This window comes from Pan troglodytes, chromosome 4 (genome assembly GCF_028858775.2).
Source record: "Pan troglodytes isolate AG18354 chromosome 4, NHGRI_mPanTro3-v2.0_pri, whole genome shotgun sequence".
Lineage (NCBI taxonomy): Eukaryota > Metazoa > Chordata > Mammalia > Primates > Hominidae > Pan > Pan troglodytes.
In genome coordinates, this window is record NC_072402.2 from 134,838,946 (window position 1) to 134,855,597 (window position 16,652).

Below are 16,652 nucleotides of genomic sequence, written 5' to 3' on the forward strand. Positions count from 1 at the left end.
AAAGCCCTGAAAATCAGAAAAGAGGATAATTCTAACAAAACTAGCACATGAACTCTATTTAAACTAATAGTTGAGGATTTTCACATAATGTAAACTAGCTCTTTTTATTAAATGATATTTGGCTAAGGAAAGAAGGTTGAAAATGAGCAAGGACTGGGTGGAAAAGGCAAAATTCAGTCATCTGACACTGAGTGTTTGTCCCCAACCCTCAAACTGTTGAATGTATAAAGCAAAATCACGTGAAGTTGGTTAGATGCCACTGAGTACTTCTCCAAACACATACAACTTCATTTGTTGGCTTTTTCTAAGCAGCAGTGATATGGTTTGGATCTGTGTCCCCACCCAAATCTCCTGTTGAATTGTAATCCCCAGTGTTGGAGGTGGGGCTGGTGGGAGGTAATTGGACCACAGGGGCTGATCCCCACTTTGGTGCCATTTTCGTGATAAGAGTTCTCAGGAGATCTGTTTGTTCAAAAGTGTGTGGCATCTTCCTCATCTCTCTCTCTTCCTCCTGCTCCTGCCATGTAAGATGGGCCTGCTTCCACTTCACCTTCCACCATGATTATAAATTTCCTGAGGCCTCCCCAGAAGCAGAAGCTTGTACAGCCTACAGAACCATAAGTCAATTAAACCTCTTTTTTAAAAATAAATTACCCAGTCTCAGGTATTTCTTTATAGCAGTGAGATAATGGACTAATACAAACAAAACCAAAATAATAAAATCTACCACTCAAATGCCTTATCGCAGGGTCCCCATCCCCAAGGCCATGGACTGCTACTGGTCTGTGGTCTGTTAGGAACTGGCCCGCAGCAGGAAATAAGCAGTGGGCAAGCGAGCATTACTGCCTGAGCTCCGCTTCGTGTCACATCAGCGGTGGCATTAGATTCTCATAGGAGTGCGAACCCTACTGTGAACTACACATGCAAGGGATCTAGGTTGCATGCTCTTTATGAGAATCTAATGCCTGATGATCTGTCACTATCTCCCACCATCCCCATCTAGTTGTAGGAAAACAAGCTCGGGGCTCCCGCTGATGCTACACTATGGTGAGTTGTATAATTATTTCATTACGACAAAATAATTATACAACATTGTGTATTATTATGTAATAATAATAGAAATAAAGTGCACAATAAATGTGATGTGTTTGAATCATCCAAAAACTATCCCTGACATGGCCCAGGGAAAAAATGTCTTCCACGAAACTGGTCCCTGTGCCAAAAAGGTTGGGGACCGCTGCCTTATTGGACTGTTGATGTCCACTGTGGTCTATCTGCACAAGACTCTTTTCCCCACTACCATCCAAGAGTAGGCATGGATGAAATCAGAATTTTAACTTCTCATCTCCCCTCAGTGCTGCACAGATGCGAACATCCAGTGACTTGCCTAATTGCTGCTGCTGCTGCTCTCATCCTTAACGCCATTGCTATTGGCATTGTGTTCCAGCCTGTGGATGCACAACATGCGCAAGTGCAATCTTCTGCCTTCAGTTTCCAATAATTTTATTTTCTGCTTAGTCAGAAGCAAGGCCCTCACCAATAAGCCATTTGCAAGTAAAGCCAATTTTCAACCCACAGGTCTGGTGGGAGCAGGACTATCCAAAAAATACTCCTGAAAACACCAACAGTCTCGACTCTGCTTAAAAGAAAAGTAGCCACACATAAAAACCTCCTATGCCTGACATGGTCACAAGGTCATAAAAGCCTTGGGAGACAGAGAAGTCATGCTGAGCTTAAAGCCATCTTGAGAAGTCTTACACATCCACAACCCTGATTTGCTCCGACCCTGAGAATAGCCTGTTGTTAGGCAATGTCGGCCAATACAGACTCTACTTGCCAAGAACTTCAAACATGACCTTTACAAGGTAGCAATTGTTGGAAACTATTAAGATGCCTCTGAAAAAATAATATAATCTGCAGCGACAATATGCTGAAAGAAATGCCAACCCTGTAAAGCAAGTGCTCTCTCGCCTCCCTCACACGTGCTCAGGCAGAAGGGAAGAGAAACATTTTCCTCCACAGCAGTTCTTAACTCTGCATCTCTCTTCTGTGTCGAGACATAATTGAGCCATTTGCTAATTGTTTAACAGCAATTAAGGAAGAGAATGTCAGGGGGAGGGGAGTGACAGCAGACGGGTGTTTGCCTGCTTGGTCGCCGATTACCAACAGCCAAGCTGATGCCAGTGAACGGTGCTGGCTCTCAAGACTCACAGTGGTGGCGCTTGGTGGGCCCTCTCCTCAAAGACAAGGCCCAGTGCTGGGAAGTGAGAAGTCAGCCCTGACATCTGAGCTTCAGTCAGGTGGGCCCAGATGACTGAAGTCCATAAAGTCCTATCAAAGGAGGCCTGGCAATTAGACACCCCCACCCCCCACCACAACCAGAGCCAGGACCTGGAGCAGTAGCAACCTCCTCCTCTGCTCCTTTCTGAGCTCCCAGGAGCCCAGTTCCTCACCAGATCTCCTCCCATTTTCTAAAGCAGCTCTCTCCTCCAGAGTGAGAAAGCCTGAGACTGCCCACTTGGGTGAAGCCTGGGCTGCCCAGGGTCCAGTCAGCAGCATCAGTGCTTCTCTTCCAGCGGACAGAATTAAAAGCGGGCAATCAGGCCCCCAGCAAGCTTTACTCTTTCTATACTGATAACAGAAAAGAAAGGAAAGGATTCCAGAAGTGCTGGGCTCTCAGATGGTCCAGGACAAAACCACAAAGCTGCAGGCAGGAGGACTTGCAAGTCCCGCCAAGCTGAAGACGGTGAAGAAGTCCTCCTGGGCTCGGAGCTGTAATGACTATATCTGAAATTCAAATCATTGCTAAGACCAGCTGTAGCTTCCCAAATAACTTTTTAGATGGTTTTCTATCCATCCCTGCACCCTCTCTGCAAATCCAGGCCTCTCTCACACCAGGCCCAGATGATTCCAGGAGGCTTCTCACAGTCACCCTGCCTCCAATCCTGCCCCAACCATGCCCACCCTGCAGCCAGTGTAAGCATACTCAAAAATATAAACCTTTGGTAGGTTCCCCAATACTCTTCAGGTAAAGTCCAAACCCCTTCATGTGGCCCCTGCAAAATGTGGCCCTTGGTGACTTTTCTAGCCTCATTTCTACAGCTAGTGAACCCCTTTCTCTACCTCACATGTGACCCAGCCACACTGACAGTCACCAGTTCCTTCAAGGTGCCATGCTTTCTCTCACCTCTTTGACCCCCTCCTCCCTGACTGAATGAGCTCCTGTGCCCCCAGCTCTTACTCCGGTTGACTCTTTCCAGCCTTAAGATCTCACCTGAACCATCGCTTCCCCAAAGAAGACTGCTTACACCTCCAAACTGGTTGAGGTGGCCTTGCTCTGTGTTCCTGCAGCTTCCCAAATGTCCCTTACCTAAACACCTATTCTAATGAAAGGAGACTGCTTTTCAATTTGTCTACCTTCCTTGTAAGTTCCATGAAAACTGGGGCTTTGTCTATTTTGTCTTTTGCCATATCCCTAGTATTTAACACAGTGTATGGTACAGAGGAGGAAATAACTCAATACATATTTATTGAATTTCTGAATTCAATAAAGTCAGAAATTTACTTCAGTCTTCCTTGCCATAAAAATGCAGTATCAAGAGTAATTAAGAAATTACTAGGGCGATCCTTACTGCCTGGAAGCCAAGCGAAGGGTCAGAGTCTATATCACACTCTCAAACCAGCTGCACTGTTGGCCTTCCATTTGTCAATTCCCTGTAGTACCCTTCTGTTCCTTATCTTTTATGGATTATGCTTTATAGTGTCTGAATAAACATTTATTGCCATGTAACATCTTACATCCTTTCATCTCAAGACTCTGTGCCTTCCTGTGCACTTTATCTTTGATCCTGAGGGAGTCACACAGCTCTGAGTGGCGTCCCTGGTATCAGGGCATTAGAAGAGGCCTGCTGTAGAAAAAGACTCCACAATGCATCCACCACTTCTAGGAACCTCTGACTATTGGGGGCCCGGAAGCAGAAGGAAAGCTTGTTTGATGAAACCCAAGGACAGATACCAGCATCAAGAACAGGAAGATGCTCAGGTTTCTTCTTCCAGCTGCCCTGGTGATGCTCACACAGCCATGGAACCCATCTTGAAGGAGTAAACAATTCACCTGGAGAAATGTGATTACGTATTATGGAGTGTGGGTTTCCCTGATGATGATGGGACGGGGACAGTAACATATTTTTGCCAAAACTAATTTTTATGATTTTGACTTAATGACATTGAATCACCTCCAACTACACATGCGTCATGGTCTCATCTGTCCTTTGTTTCCTGACACCGATGATCCAAAAAAGGTTCTAACTCCATGGGATGGGAAGTCATTTGCTCCTTTACAGTTAACTAATTCACTCTTACTAATTGAGCATCTACTGGTGGTCTCCAACAGGTTTGTCTCTGAGACTAAATCATCTTTTTGAACCTCAATAAATAAGTGGCCAGGTATTTAGGAGCAATGTCTAAAACACTCCAGTAGTAAATCCAACCAGACTGAAATAGCCCCCTTGGAAGGAAGCCTCATAGAATGCCACAGGGGTCTAGAATTGTCCTCTGCTTCAGAAGTCTTCAGCAATCAAAACACAGCTTCAGATTAAGTAATATTTGCCCCACTATGTTAAGAAAGAGAAAACACAAACTTCTAGATGTTCACATAAGACAGAAGACTAGCACACTAATGCCAAGAACCAACACCCATGCCATTTCCCACTGCAGCAGTGCCCCTCCCACCACTCTTTTCCCTTTATCTTCCAATAGAAGTGAACAGATCACAGATACCCAGGCAGGAGACCATGGGTGTAAAACTCCCACTATCCTTGTCTTTTGGGGCTTCGGCATATCCTACATGGAATATGGGAGAAGAATATTACAACCTTTGGTAAGATGGCTTTAGACATCTTCTTCTGCCCCAGGAAAAGGGTTAAGCAAGTCTGGGAAACTGAGAAGCTGGTCAGGCTGGTGTAGGAATTCAAAGACACTAAAGGAACATCAGGATGCTGTTTGGGAAGGTCTGAGGGCCAGGCCCAGCAGTATGTATATGCCACTCCTCTTATGAAGAATCAGAAGTCATTGCAAAGGGGTCTTCCCAATCCTTCTCAAACCAGCTATTAAGTACTTGTAAGCAGGCAACCTTCCCATATCCAAAAAGCCAACTTTCCTGCCCAAACTACCAAGAGGCTTTGACCAGCGAACATTTCCAGAGCTATTCCCCGGGCAACTGACAGCATTTCAGCCATGTCTGACAGGTTACCACTGCTCTTTGCAGCTCAAGGTTCACAGGGAGCTGGCATTTTAAGCTCCTCCTGCGAATGAGAGGCAGAGGTGAGTGAGCAGGTTTTTGCTGGGGTTTGATGTACAATACGCCACTTGCCCAAACAGTCCTGAGTACTCAGACATCTCATGGCTCATCTCCAGTCTCAGGCTGAGGATCAGACAGTTTGCTCCAGAGCTGGAAGGAATAATTAGAACAGCACAAACAGGATCTTCACAAAGAGAGAAACATTGCAAGGAGCTGCTAAGTCTCTGCCAGAGCCCCAGTTTGAGTGTTCAGCTAAGCAGCTTGGCCCAGGATAGGGATGGCTTGTTTTTTTCTATTGCAAAGCTCTCTGCACTCCATTGACTCAAATCCAAGTTGAGTTATGCGGACTGGAATCTCCCCACTCCTTCTCAGCTAGACTCTTTTTTGGCTCCTCTCTTGGTAATGATGTTTTCTGAGCAGCCACTATCTACTATGCCCCATGCCTGAGCAACCACTATAAACGGTCTCTGCCTCTGGGATCTCACATTCTTAAGGCAATTACAATACCGAGTATCCCTCCAGCCTGGAATTGCCAGATCATCTTCTCACCTTCCAGGCTGGCTAAGTGTCCCTGCTTAGATGGTTTCAATATCCTCCCTCTCCTTCTTATCTCATGTTTCTCCACAGGGGCATCCTCATGGTTCTTCAAACACCTCACACTGACTTACTGCATTGGCCCATGCTATTTTCTCTATCTGGAACATTCTACTCCTCCACTCTCAGTTTAAAGGACACCCCCTCAGAGACATCTTCCCGGATCACCATCCCCTATAAAACAAGTCTCTTTCCAACCCTCTCTTTCAGAACTATGCTTCATAGCACTTACTAAAATTTGAAATTACATATTTATATGCTTGGTTACCTGTTTATTTCTGTGTTCCCTACCAGATGGTAACTTCCAAGTGAGTAGGAATGGTGCCTGTCTTATTTGCCACTGCCCTCACCCCATGTTTTGCACAGTGCATACAACAACTGCAAGTGTTCAATAAGAGCTGCTGAACAAATGAATGAAAGATTCTTTCTACAGTGAGTGACCTGGAGCAAAAGGGGGCAGGCTCTGGAGGGCCCCATTAGTAATGATAGTGGCAAGGGAGAGCTAGCTGAGCATTTTTAGCAGAGGAGACACACAGACTTTTATTACAAAAATTCTCCTTCTTCGGATATGTGGAAATTGACTTTGGGGTAGCAGAAGGGGCAGACTGGAGGCAGGGAGACCTATTAGAAGGGTTCTATAAACACTGATATCCTTGCTACTAAAAGTGTGGTCTGTGGACCAGCAGCTTGGTCATCACCTGGGAAACTGCTAGAAGTGCAGAATGTCAGACCTGTCATCTCAGAATCTGCATTTTAACAGCATCTCCAGATGATTGTTTACACACCTAGGATCTGGGCCTTAAGTGAAAGACAATGATGGCCTGATCTGCCTTTGGGAATGGGGGATAGAAATGACTCATCAGTGTCCCCTTTAAATCCACCATTCCAGACATGGCTAGGGTGTCAAAAGCAAGTCCTGTTACTATAAACTATCAAAAATGTTGAATCTATTAGGGGCTAAAAAGAGTAAGGGGATGGGGAAGTGTGGGTTTAGTTGAGCTGAGATGGGCTATGGCTATTGAGAAAGGCTATAATCTTGGACAAAGAATTTCTAACTCACAGAACAGGTCTGGAGTTAGAGTTAAGGATTCCTGAGTCTGGCCATGAAGAAGAGCCAACTCTTTTATTCCCATTATGTTATAAATTTCCCCAGCACCTACCACAGTGCCTGGCACTAGAAATGGATCAAATGATACCTGTTGAATGAACCAAGGAACCAATCAAGCAATGATATGCTATTGAATCCTAAAGCAGATCCCATGGGTCTGAGTACAAGCCAGACATATGTACCTGTCCACTTTCCTGTTTGAAAGAAACACATTTTTCTTCTCCTTTGTTAGAAAAATGTGAACATCTGGGAGGATAAAACTCAACTATTAGTGGACAAAATCATAAAGATATATGACCCATGCATCACAAAATCGATAGGGAAAAGTGGTCACAGCCTCTAAATAACCCTGATAAGTCTCTGAGGACAGCAAGCAGTGAGGATCATCATGAGCCTGTGACATCTCCATGGTGTGAGGGTCAAGGTGGTGAGGGGATCACAGAGAACAGAAGTCGCCAATTGTCTGTGCAGTGGGAGCATGACAAGAAGGAGGTCCCAGCAGAAAGGCCCAAGAACCATGCAGCAGTGTGGCCAGGAGTCACCACGATGTCCCCTACAGCAACTCTTTAGTCACGGGCTCCACTCTGCAAGTTAAACCTTACACAGAAAAACAGGAAGACAGATGAAAATGGTGTAGCTCTGGCTGGAGGAGATGGGGAGGGCAAGAGCTCTACTCCCACCCACCATGTCTTACAGAAAACCCTGACACATGTACCCATACACTGGCTCCTTTGTGTCTAGCAATGTTAGATCCTCAGGGGATGGTTGTCAGATATGAAAATGAAGAAGCAAACTCATCAATTCTGTGATTTCCCTTTAGTTCATTATCCTGGCGAAATGTACCCATTCTAAATCACAAATGGCCATACTTCACCCAAGGAGAGTTCCAAGAACAAATTATCACCTCCTTTCTTTACTTCCATAACCCCTGCCTCCCTGCCTGTAAATCCTATTATTAGAGCTTAGGTGAAATGCCCCTCTAGAAGAGGCTTTTCCTCATCTTTCCAATAGAAATAAAGCCTTTCCTCATCCCTCCAATAAATATAAATAGACATATTTTATCCCAGCCCCTTTTTCTGTGAAACAATTTTCTTTTTGTTGGTTTGAGTTAAAATGACCTGTCACACACTTGTCCCTACCCCCATTCATCTGTGAATCCCTGAGGCACCCCCAGAAAAGAACAGTGCCTTATTTGGGGCCTGTGCAGGAACAGATGCATTCTAGATGTGCAGTAAATGTGAATAATTAGGTGTGCACTGACGTCACACCCCTTCCTTCCACTGCACTGGCACAAGGCAGCATCCCGACCCCCCCTTACTGGTTTGCTCCCCATCAGTTGAGCTATATGACTTGCCTCTTTTGAACAGCTGGCTATCCCACCTTCTCCAGGAAGCTTGTCTAGATTAACTTCAGGATCACACGCCACTCTCAGAACCATCGCTTCTTCTTACCCTCCAACCAGCCCAGTTACACGGGATAGAATATTTTTATTTTGCTTGTCTCCATGGCCAGAGAACATCTCTGAGTCTGCTAATGCAGCAGCTTCTCAAGGGCAAGGCCTGGAGCCCACCACGCTTCCCAAGCCCCAGTTTTGGCATAGAGAAGTGTTAGAACAAGCCGACATGAAGTATTTTTGATAACATAAAAAGACAAGAAAACCAACCTTGGATGTGTAGGAGTGGCCATCTGAGCCGCAGACCATGGCTGACTGTGCCACGGGACAGGGCTTGCACTTGACCAAATTCGAAGGTCCAACCCAGTGTTTGTGGGCCATGTTCCCCTTCTTTTGCCTAAAGATGAGAAAAAAGGGGATAAATTAGTTGAAGCTCCAGACCCTATGAGTCTTTCCTCTAAGTTCCCAGAATAAAAGGCCAAATAAATAAAGGACTATCCAACCAGGCCAAGGGATCCTGAGGGCCTTAGCCAGTACTTCCATTTGCTCCAACTCATTGATAGGAAGCAGAGGATTTTGTCCCAGAAGCATAGATTCAACAAACCAGATGGACTGAGGAAAACAATGTAGCCATTGAAAACATGACTACTGACATGGGAAGATTTTTACAACACACAGAAAAAAAAAAAAAAACGGTGAGGGAATATGGCTTAATCAGCCCCAATACCGTATGTGGCATATCATGGGTGCCCAGAGAACAGCACCCCAAAGTCTGAGACTCTCCTGGGGCTCACAGGCAGCCTTTTGTGTGGAGGACGCACAGGCAACTCAATGAGCGCTTTAGACAAAAGCACACCTCTGAACACAACTGAAAGACTTTATCACAGCTGTAGAAAACTATCTCTGGATATATTTTAAAGTAATTTCAGTCCAGCTTCCAATCTGCCATTTGATAGAGGCTCTGAGGTGATGTCACTTTCAACTGTTAAAATAATCAGAATTCTACTCTTTCATTCCAGCTCAAGTTTTCCCCCATTCTAACCTTTGTCATAATGATAAATGTCGCTATTAGGATGACTTATGTCCACGGAAGGAACCCCATCACTATATCATAAACCACTGAAATAAAGGCCTGCAGTTACTGCCACCCTTCCTCTCTTAGCCAAAGCTGTTCTCCAAGCAAACCACTTGGAGCGACTCCCAGGGCCCTGGGGCTGAGTTCTGGTTGAAGGCTACCCGTCTCTGGATAGCCCATCAATCAGGCAATTACTGTGCCTTTGAAATGTTTGGCACTGGCCTTCCTGCATGATGATTAGTGCTTGGGCTCTGGAGTCAGAAAGTACAAGTTCAAATCTCAGCTCTGTCATTCACTCACAGTGCGACCTTGGCAAGGTATTTAATGGTACAAATCTCAGTTTCTTCATTAGTAAAATGGAGGAAAATAGAATTGACTTCAAGTGGATATTATGAAGATTAAATGAGCGGATGTATCTGAAGTACTCAGCAGAGTGCCTGCAAAATAGGAAGCAGTAAAAATGGTAGCCATTATTACAATTATTACTTGCCCCCACAGGTGGGGGTATGGAGGATGAAATTACCATAACCATAGAAATGTGATTAATCCTCAGTCCCCAGGCTTGGAATGGCATTTAATTTTCAAAATAATTCATGGAAGCAGAAGACGGAAATATTTTCTACCAGGTGTGGAATGAATCTCCAGTCCTCAGGAATTCAGGTTTGGTATCTAGGGTAACCTACCCTCTTCCAAATGAAGGAAAGTGAGCAAGAAAGGAAGATGCATAAAGCCAAGAGCACCATTAATTTGGTTCTTATTCTACCTCAAACCTACTCTAGCAATTTGGGGGAGGTGGTAGGAGGAAAAAGGTCTGTTTGGGGAACAACCTTTGAGGGTGACATCAGAGAGGATCAACAGGTACCCACAGCACAGCACATGGGGCCCTCAGAGATCCTAGGCTGGGAAGGCCACAGGACTGAGCCTGTCTAACCACAGAACCAGGGAAGAAAGTCTTATGAGTGTCCCCTGAAATCACCTTGCTTGTTCAACTTGCTTGTCTTACTAGCGGGGAAAACTGAAACTCAATGAGAGCCACAGTCTTGCCTAAAGTCGTGGAGCTGATCAGTAACTAGATTTCGGATGGCATGCACGCAGCTGTAGAGAGTGTCCAGGGATGTGTCTCTCTTCTTTAGCCCATCTCAGCCCAACCTAGATTACCCGCTTGAAAATTCTTTGAGGGCACCCATATGTGTGTCATTTGGGGTCTTCTCTCCAACACTTCACTGCTTTCACAGCTGCTGCTCACCTTGGCTTTGCCCTCTGGATTTTTTAAAGTCTATTATTTGCATTTATAAATTACATGGGCATGAGGCCTCCTATTATCCTTCATCAAACATACGGTACTCTTTCAGGATTTTTTCTAGGATACTGATAAAGGGATGGTGGGTGGGACTCCTTGTGGTGAAAGAGGGGGCTGTCAGCATGGGGTTAATCTTAGGGTACGTGATTCCTTCAGCAGAACACTAGACTTAATCATCATTCACACAGCAGATTGTCTGACACTGATAATGAATCAGCAAATGCAGGAAGTAGTTCTGGCATCTAGCAGCCCTGCTCCTGGGTCAGTCCCCAGTGTGCATATCTACAGCTGAAGCAATTCTTGTTATGAGTTCCCAGAAAGGGGCTATAAAGTCCAAAGAGTGGGCAGCTTTGCTGGAGCAGACATAACCATGTATAATGATGCCCCAGAGGACAAAAGCCTGAGGGAGCTTAGCCAAAGTCAAGGGAGGGAGACGTAAGCACTGAACCAATGGCTTTGAAGAAAAGATGGAATCAGCTATCAATAACCAGTTAATGACAAATCATCTCTATCACTGGACCTGAACTTCACCATTAAAGTAAGTTCATTAAAGGGAAGCAACGAGGTGAGGCTGACTGGTGCCTATCAGAGGGCCTGGTGCATTCTGGACGCTAAAGATATCCCTGTAGGGTGGCGGGGTCGGTGGGGGGGTCCCTATGTGCTGACCACTGCAGTGGCATCTCAGCAGTTAATCACAAAATCACAGAATGTCAGAACGAGAAAACACCTTAAAACTACTCTACTTCAATAACTTTATTTTCTAGGTGAGAAACTAGAGACACAGAGAGGAAGTGACTTTCCCAGTGTCACTGAGAAATATGGCGAAGTTACATCATGTAAAATTGTTGAACGCAAGTTGTTCAGGAAACCAGCATCAATCTGGGACTATTTTCATCCCCTGTTTTGGCATCTGTACTTTCATTACCAACCTTCAGTTTTATAAATAATAGTCTTTTGAAACATTGTTCCTGGCTCTATACCTGCAGAGCAGCAAGCTGGACATACTTGATATCAGGTGGTTATGAATTATGCCCAGGTAAAACCACCTTTGACTTCTCCTAGGACACCTTGGGGGCTCTGGGTACAAAGGGCAAGCCATTCTGAATGCTCTCAATTCTAATGAAACAAGAATACCTGTTAGATGGCTGTGAACTCAGCTGTTGCTTACCTCCACAAGGTAGGACTCTAGTGGAGATGGCACATGATTCTGAAGTCTCTTTCCAGAAGCCAAGTATGTAAAGTTATGTACAAGTATATGTGAGCTCAAGGAAGCATAACTTCCCTGGCTATTGTATATTTTAATCCCCACAATTCAGTGCAAATCATAAAAAATAACTAACCCAGTCAAGGCAAGGGACTAAGATTTTTAATCAAGATATTTCTTCATTTCTCTTGAGTCAATGAAGAGTGAAATCCAGTGAAGGTATCTTGATGGGATTGTTATGCCCAATGTCACAGATATTTGTCAACTGGGGTGACACAACAATTTAGTCTGAGAGCAGGTTCTGTCAGCCTTCTCTCATTGGCCAGCGAGCCCTAAATCCACCCCAGCCCAGCTGGTGCCAAGGGGCAGCCACATCTCCTGCAGGCTGATGGCACCACACACAAAATCCCAACCCTCAAGCCATCCACGATGGCAAGAAGACAGATAATCAACAGATCACTGGCATTTCTTATTCCTTTTTGTTCAACTGTATATTCTCCATCTTTTTTAAAAAAGTATAATCAAATTCCCAGCATTATGTTTGTGAAGCAGAGGAATGATTTTTAGGTGCAAATCTGATCATGTGATTCTCCTGCTTAAAACCTCTATCTTCAGCTGGGTGCTGTGGCTCAATGCCTAAAATCCCAGCACTTTGGGAGGCTGAGGCGGGTGGATCACCTGAGGTCAGGAGTTCGAGACCAGCCTGGCCAACATGGCGAAACCCCGTCTCTACTAAAAATACAAAAAATTAGCTGGGTGTGGTGGCGGGCACCTGTAATCCCAGCTACTTGGGAGGCTGAGGCAGGAGAATCACTTGAACCCGGCAGGCGGAGGTTGCAGTGAGCCGAGATCATACCACTGCACTCCAGCCTAGGCAACAAGAACGAAACTCTGTCTAAAAAAAAACAAAAACAAACAAACCAAAAAAAAAAACCTTCTATCTTCTCCCTACCTCCTAGGGCATAGTCTACACTCCAAGCTTGAGAATTAAACTGTCCCAGCCTACCTTCACAGGCTCCCTGTCTACCTGCTCCCCTCCCCAACACACACATGCACACTGACCACGACCAACACCAATTTTTGCTCCAGCCACTCTCATCCGTTTCCCAGAGCCAGCTCTTTCCCATGTGCCATCATGTGGGTTTTCCTTGACCCACATTTCTCCCCTCCATCCACCTTTCTCTGTGGCCTGGCTAAAATATCAGTTCCCCAGGAAGCCTCCTAGGTCCCTCCAAAGGCAGTCAGGCTGCACTCCCACTCCACCATAGCCTAGTGACCACTTCTGGTTGGGTTCTCTGACTAATTTCCAAGCAAGCACCTTGATTTAACTTGACAAAAGGTTAAGAGGTTATTATTCCAACAGGACATGGGGCACACCCAGGCTAAAAGCCTGGGAAGCCCATGCTGGACACCTCCCTCTTCCTGCTCATACCAGTTTTCCCTGCCGTGCAGTCCTATTAAGTTCTATCTCCAACCAGCCATATCTACCACTTAAGTGTCTCTTCCACGTGTCATGCAAATTCAAGTCTATAGGACTGGACAATTATTTTCCGTCTGCATAACAATGTCTATTCCTTGTTCAAGTTTCAAATCCATTGCTTTCTGTGAAGTCTTGCTGACCCTGTAAACGTCATCCCAAGTAGTTAACCATGACATTGTTTATTCCAACATTATAACCTGTTCAGTCCCAACTGTGGCATTCACTACAATGTGAAAGTTCTTTTTGTGTCTATCTTCCTCAATATACTATGTACTCCTTAAGAGAGGTGACTGGGCCTTAATCATGTTTGTGCTTCTGGTACTTAGAAATAGGGGAACACTTGGCACATGATCCTACTCAGTCAATAAGTGAACATATTAATTTGGACCTTTAGAATTTTCTCCTTTTATTTCTGGAAAATGTTAGCACTATGGCGAAGACAAAAATGGTGTGTTGTTTTAAGCAACAAGAATGCAACAGGCTCTTGTTTCCAGAAATCCTAATTCAGACTATGAAAAAAAAAAAACCATTTAGCAAAAAATCCCACAAAACTCTAGAAACAACTGAGAAGTGGGTGGAGGGAGCTCCCCTGTGCATCAGCGGGCTAAGGATTCCCATACTCTAGAAGTCAGACAGTTTCCAAAGCTGCATGAGGGCCTCTGATGATGTGGTTCCAAACTGTCAGCAGATATTAATCTTCAGGATTCAGGAATGATAAATCAGAATGCTGAAATAATGTTTTTCTATATTTCTCACAATATTTTATGTGTTTTTTTAGATAAGCAAGAGATATTAAGTTTAGTAGTATTTATAAAGACATGCAGCCTAGAGCAAAAATTCAAACACTGTGAACTGTCATCCAACATTATTGGGTAGTACTCAATTAACATAACATTTGGATCTTCTAACAAGTTAACAGTACTGCCCAGAATCACATGTTGATATTATCACATTGAAGACTTACTTTGCTATAAAACAATTCTTTGGAACCCCACTCAGAGGATTTTTATAAAATATAGTATTGAAACAAATCTATTCAAATTCATCTTATTTACAAGAACAACTCTCCATGAGTGGCTGACAGGACTATAAGCACAATCTTTTAAGATGGCAACAGCTACAAGCAAGATGGACTGCCCAGGTCATAACCCCTCTTTTCAAGGTGCTCCTGTCCTGGTTCCTGGGAATGTCAACCTTAACCTTCAACTCCGCACGTCAGTGTTTCCCACTCTTGTTTTAGACAGGACCCCACTAAGATATCCCCACCCTCACCAACCCATACCCTGTTACCTCCCCCACAGGGGACACCAAGGGAGTCCTTGAAGACATCAATGTGACCCAGCATTTCACTTGACCATGGCATAATGGGGCCCTAGCCAGGGCCGACAGCAAGCAGGTGGCAAGACAGAGTAATTTTTTTTAGCAATAAATACATGTACAGGTGTAAATTTCCTGACATAATCCTGCTGAATGAAATTCAACAATCTGTGTCAAAAATATTTTAATAACGGGGAAAGTAGCTGCTAAAAACGTGTAGAATTGCTGACTTTTTCTTTCAGTCACTGAAGGAAGGCCATTCATTTTACTCAGTACACTCTGCCATCTACCATGTTTGTATAACTTTAGATAAAACTGTTTCCACTCTGCATATGAACAGCTGCTGAAGGAGTAAAGCAATTCCAGATAATGAAGACCAGCAGCAGCACTCAACTTGTTTCGTGTGGCTACTACATGCCAGTCTAATTGCCCTGAACGCATCTCCCTGATTCCTCACACATAGCAACTACTCTGAGGGTAAATGCTATTAATAACCCCATTTTACAGATGGAAAAAATGAGGCATATATAACCAGTCCTAGTAACTGGATCTTCTTTTCTGTCCTGTCTTTGTTCTCTTATCACATCTCTAAGACAGAGACCTGTCAGCGCAAAGGGATGAAGAATCCACCAGAGAATGATCCCTCTCCAATAATAAGAGTGTTTGTTTCCTGGCACAGAAGGATTACATGCATTTTACTTTCATGTTACTATCAAATCGCCTATTCAAAAATAATGAATTTGTTTGCCAAATCAAAACTAATTGCTTCTAAAGCAGATAGTTAACATAGTGGCTATTTTGAACCAGAGACAAAATAATGAATGTTAATTGAAATGAAAAACATGTTAACCATTGAAATAATCTGTCATGTAAAATGATACTATAATTCCTCTGTTGTTAGGGTTATTTGAGTCATTATACTAAGTCATAAAATTACACAGGAAGAGCATAATGGCCTGTGTCATTTACAAAAGCAGCTCTGATGAAAGAGACTCCCACGAGAGAGATTTTCCATCGTGGGGTATGTGGGCTCACGTGTCTCCCTCCTGTTCCAAATGAAGAAGATCCCAGACGTGAAAGCATGTCCAAAGAGTCCAGTTTTCCTAACAAGGCAAAGAGAACTGAAGAGAGTGACTCCTATGTGCCTGAGGGTGTCCCAAGCGCTACTGGACACGCAATGGTGCAAAAGACTTGCTGTTTACAGAAGCTGAAATTTAAAAGGACAAATATGTAATAATAACAATAACAGCAGCTAAACATTTACTGAGGCCTTATTATGCCGCTGCTGCTACTACTGCTGTTACTACTACCCATAATAGCTCACATGTGTCCAGCTCCTATAACATACCAGGCATTGTTTCAAGCCCTTTATTTGATCTGTCCATCTCCTCCTCTCAACATTCCCAAGAGGGAGAAAAGTCAAGGAAGAGCAAGAGAATCTGTTAGGGAGGGGGTGAGTTGGGGAGATTTCATGGGAAAGCAGACCTGGGGCAATGGAAAGGACCCATACCCACAAGATAAGCCCTCAGCATCAGGGTGGAGGGCATCCATTGATTCAAGCTGGGAGGTCAACCACAGGAATACCAGCACCTTTATGTGCTTCACCCCGTCTTGCTTGGCCCAGATAACGAGAGCCAGGGTCACCACACATCCAGGTCAAGACTTGCTCGTATCAGGAGAGACAAGCAGGCCCCAGAAGAAGTAGAGAGCCATCATCCCAGGGCATGCTTTCCAACCCAGCCCCAAGCCAGGTTTCTCAAGCACCTTCAAAACTCCTAGGAAAAGCGCATATTTAAAAAGTCTTAGAGCAGAATCAGGCCCACCAGAAGGATATGTGTCTGGTATGCATGCAATTCCAAAAGCATGAACATCTCTCTGGTGT

General features: G+C 44.4%; 1 protein-coding gene across 1 annotated transcript in view; it reads right to left on the minus strand.

Annotated features, from left to right (window-relative positions):
- The window catches only part of SPOCK1 (SPARC (osteonectin), cwcv and kazal like domains proteoglycan 1), a 517,939-nt gene that overhangs the window by 122,525 nt on the left and 378,762 nt on the right, over positions 1–16,652 (minus strand). The window contains exon 5 of the mRNA XM_517947.9: positions 8,665–8,791. Coding sequence (XP_517947.4) covers positions 8,665–8,791 — 127 coding nt within the window. The remainder of the gene's footprint in view (positions 1–8,664; positions 8,792–16,652) is intronic.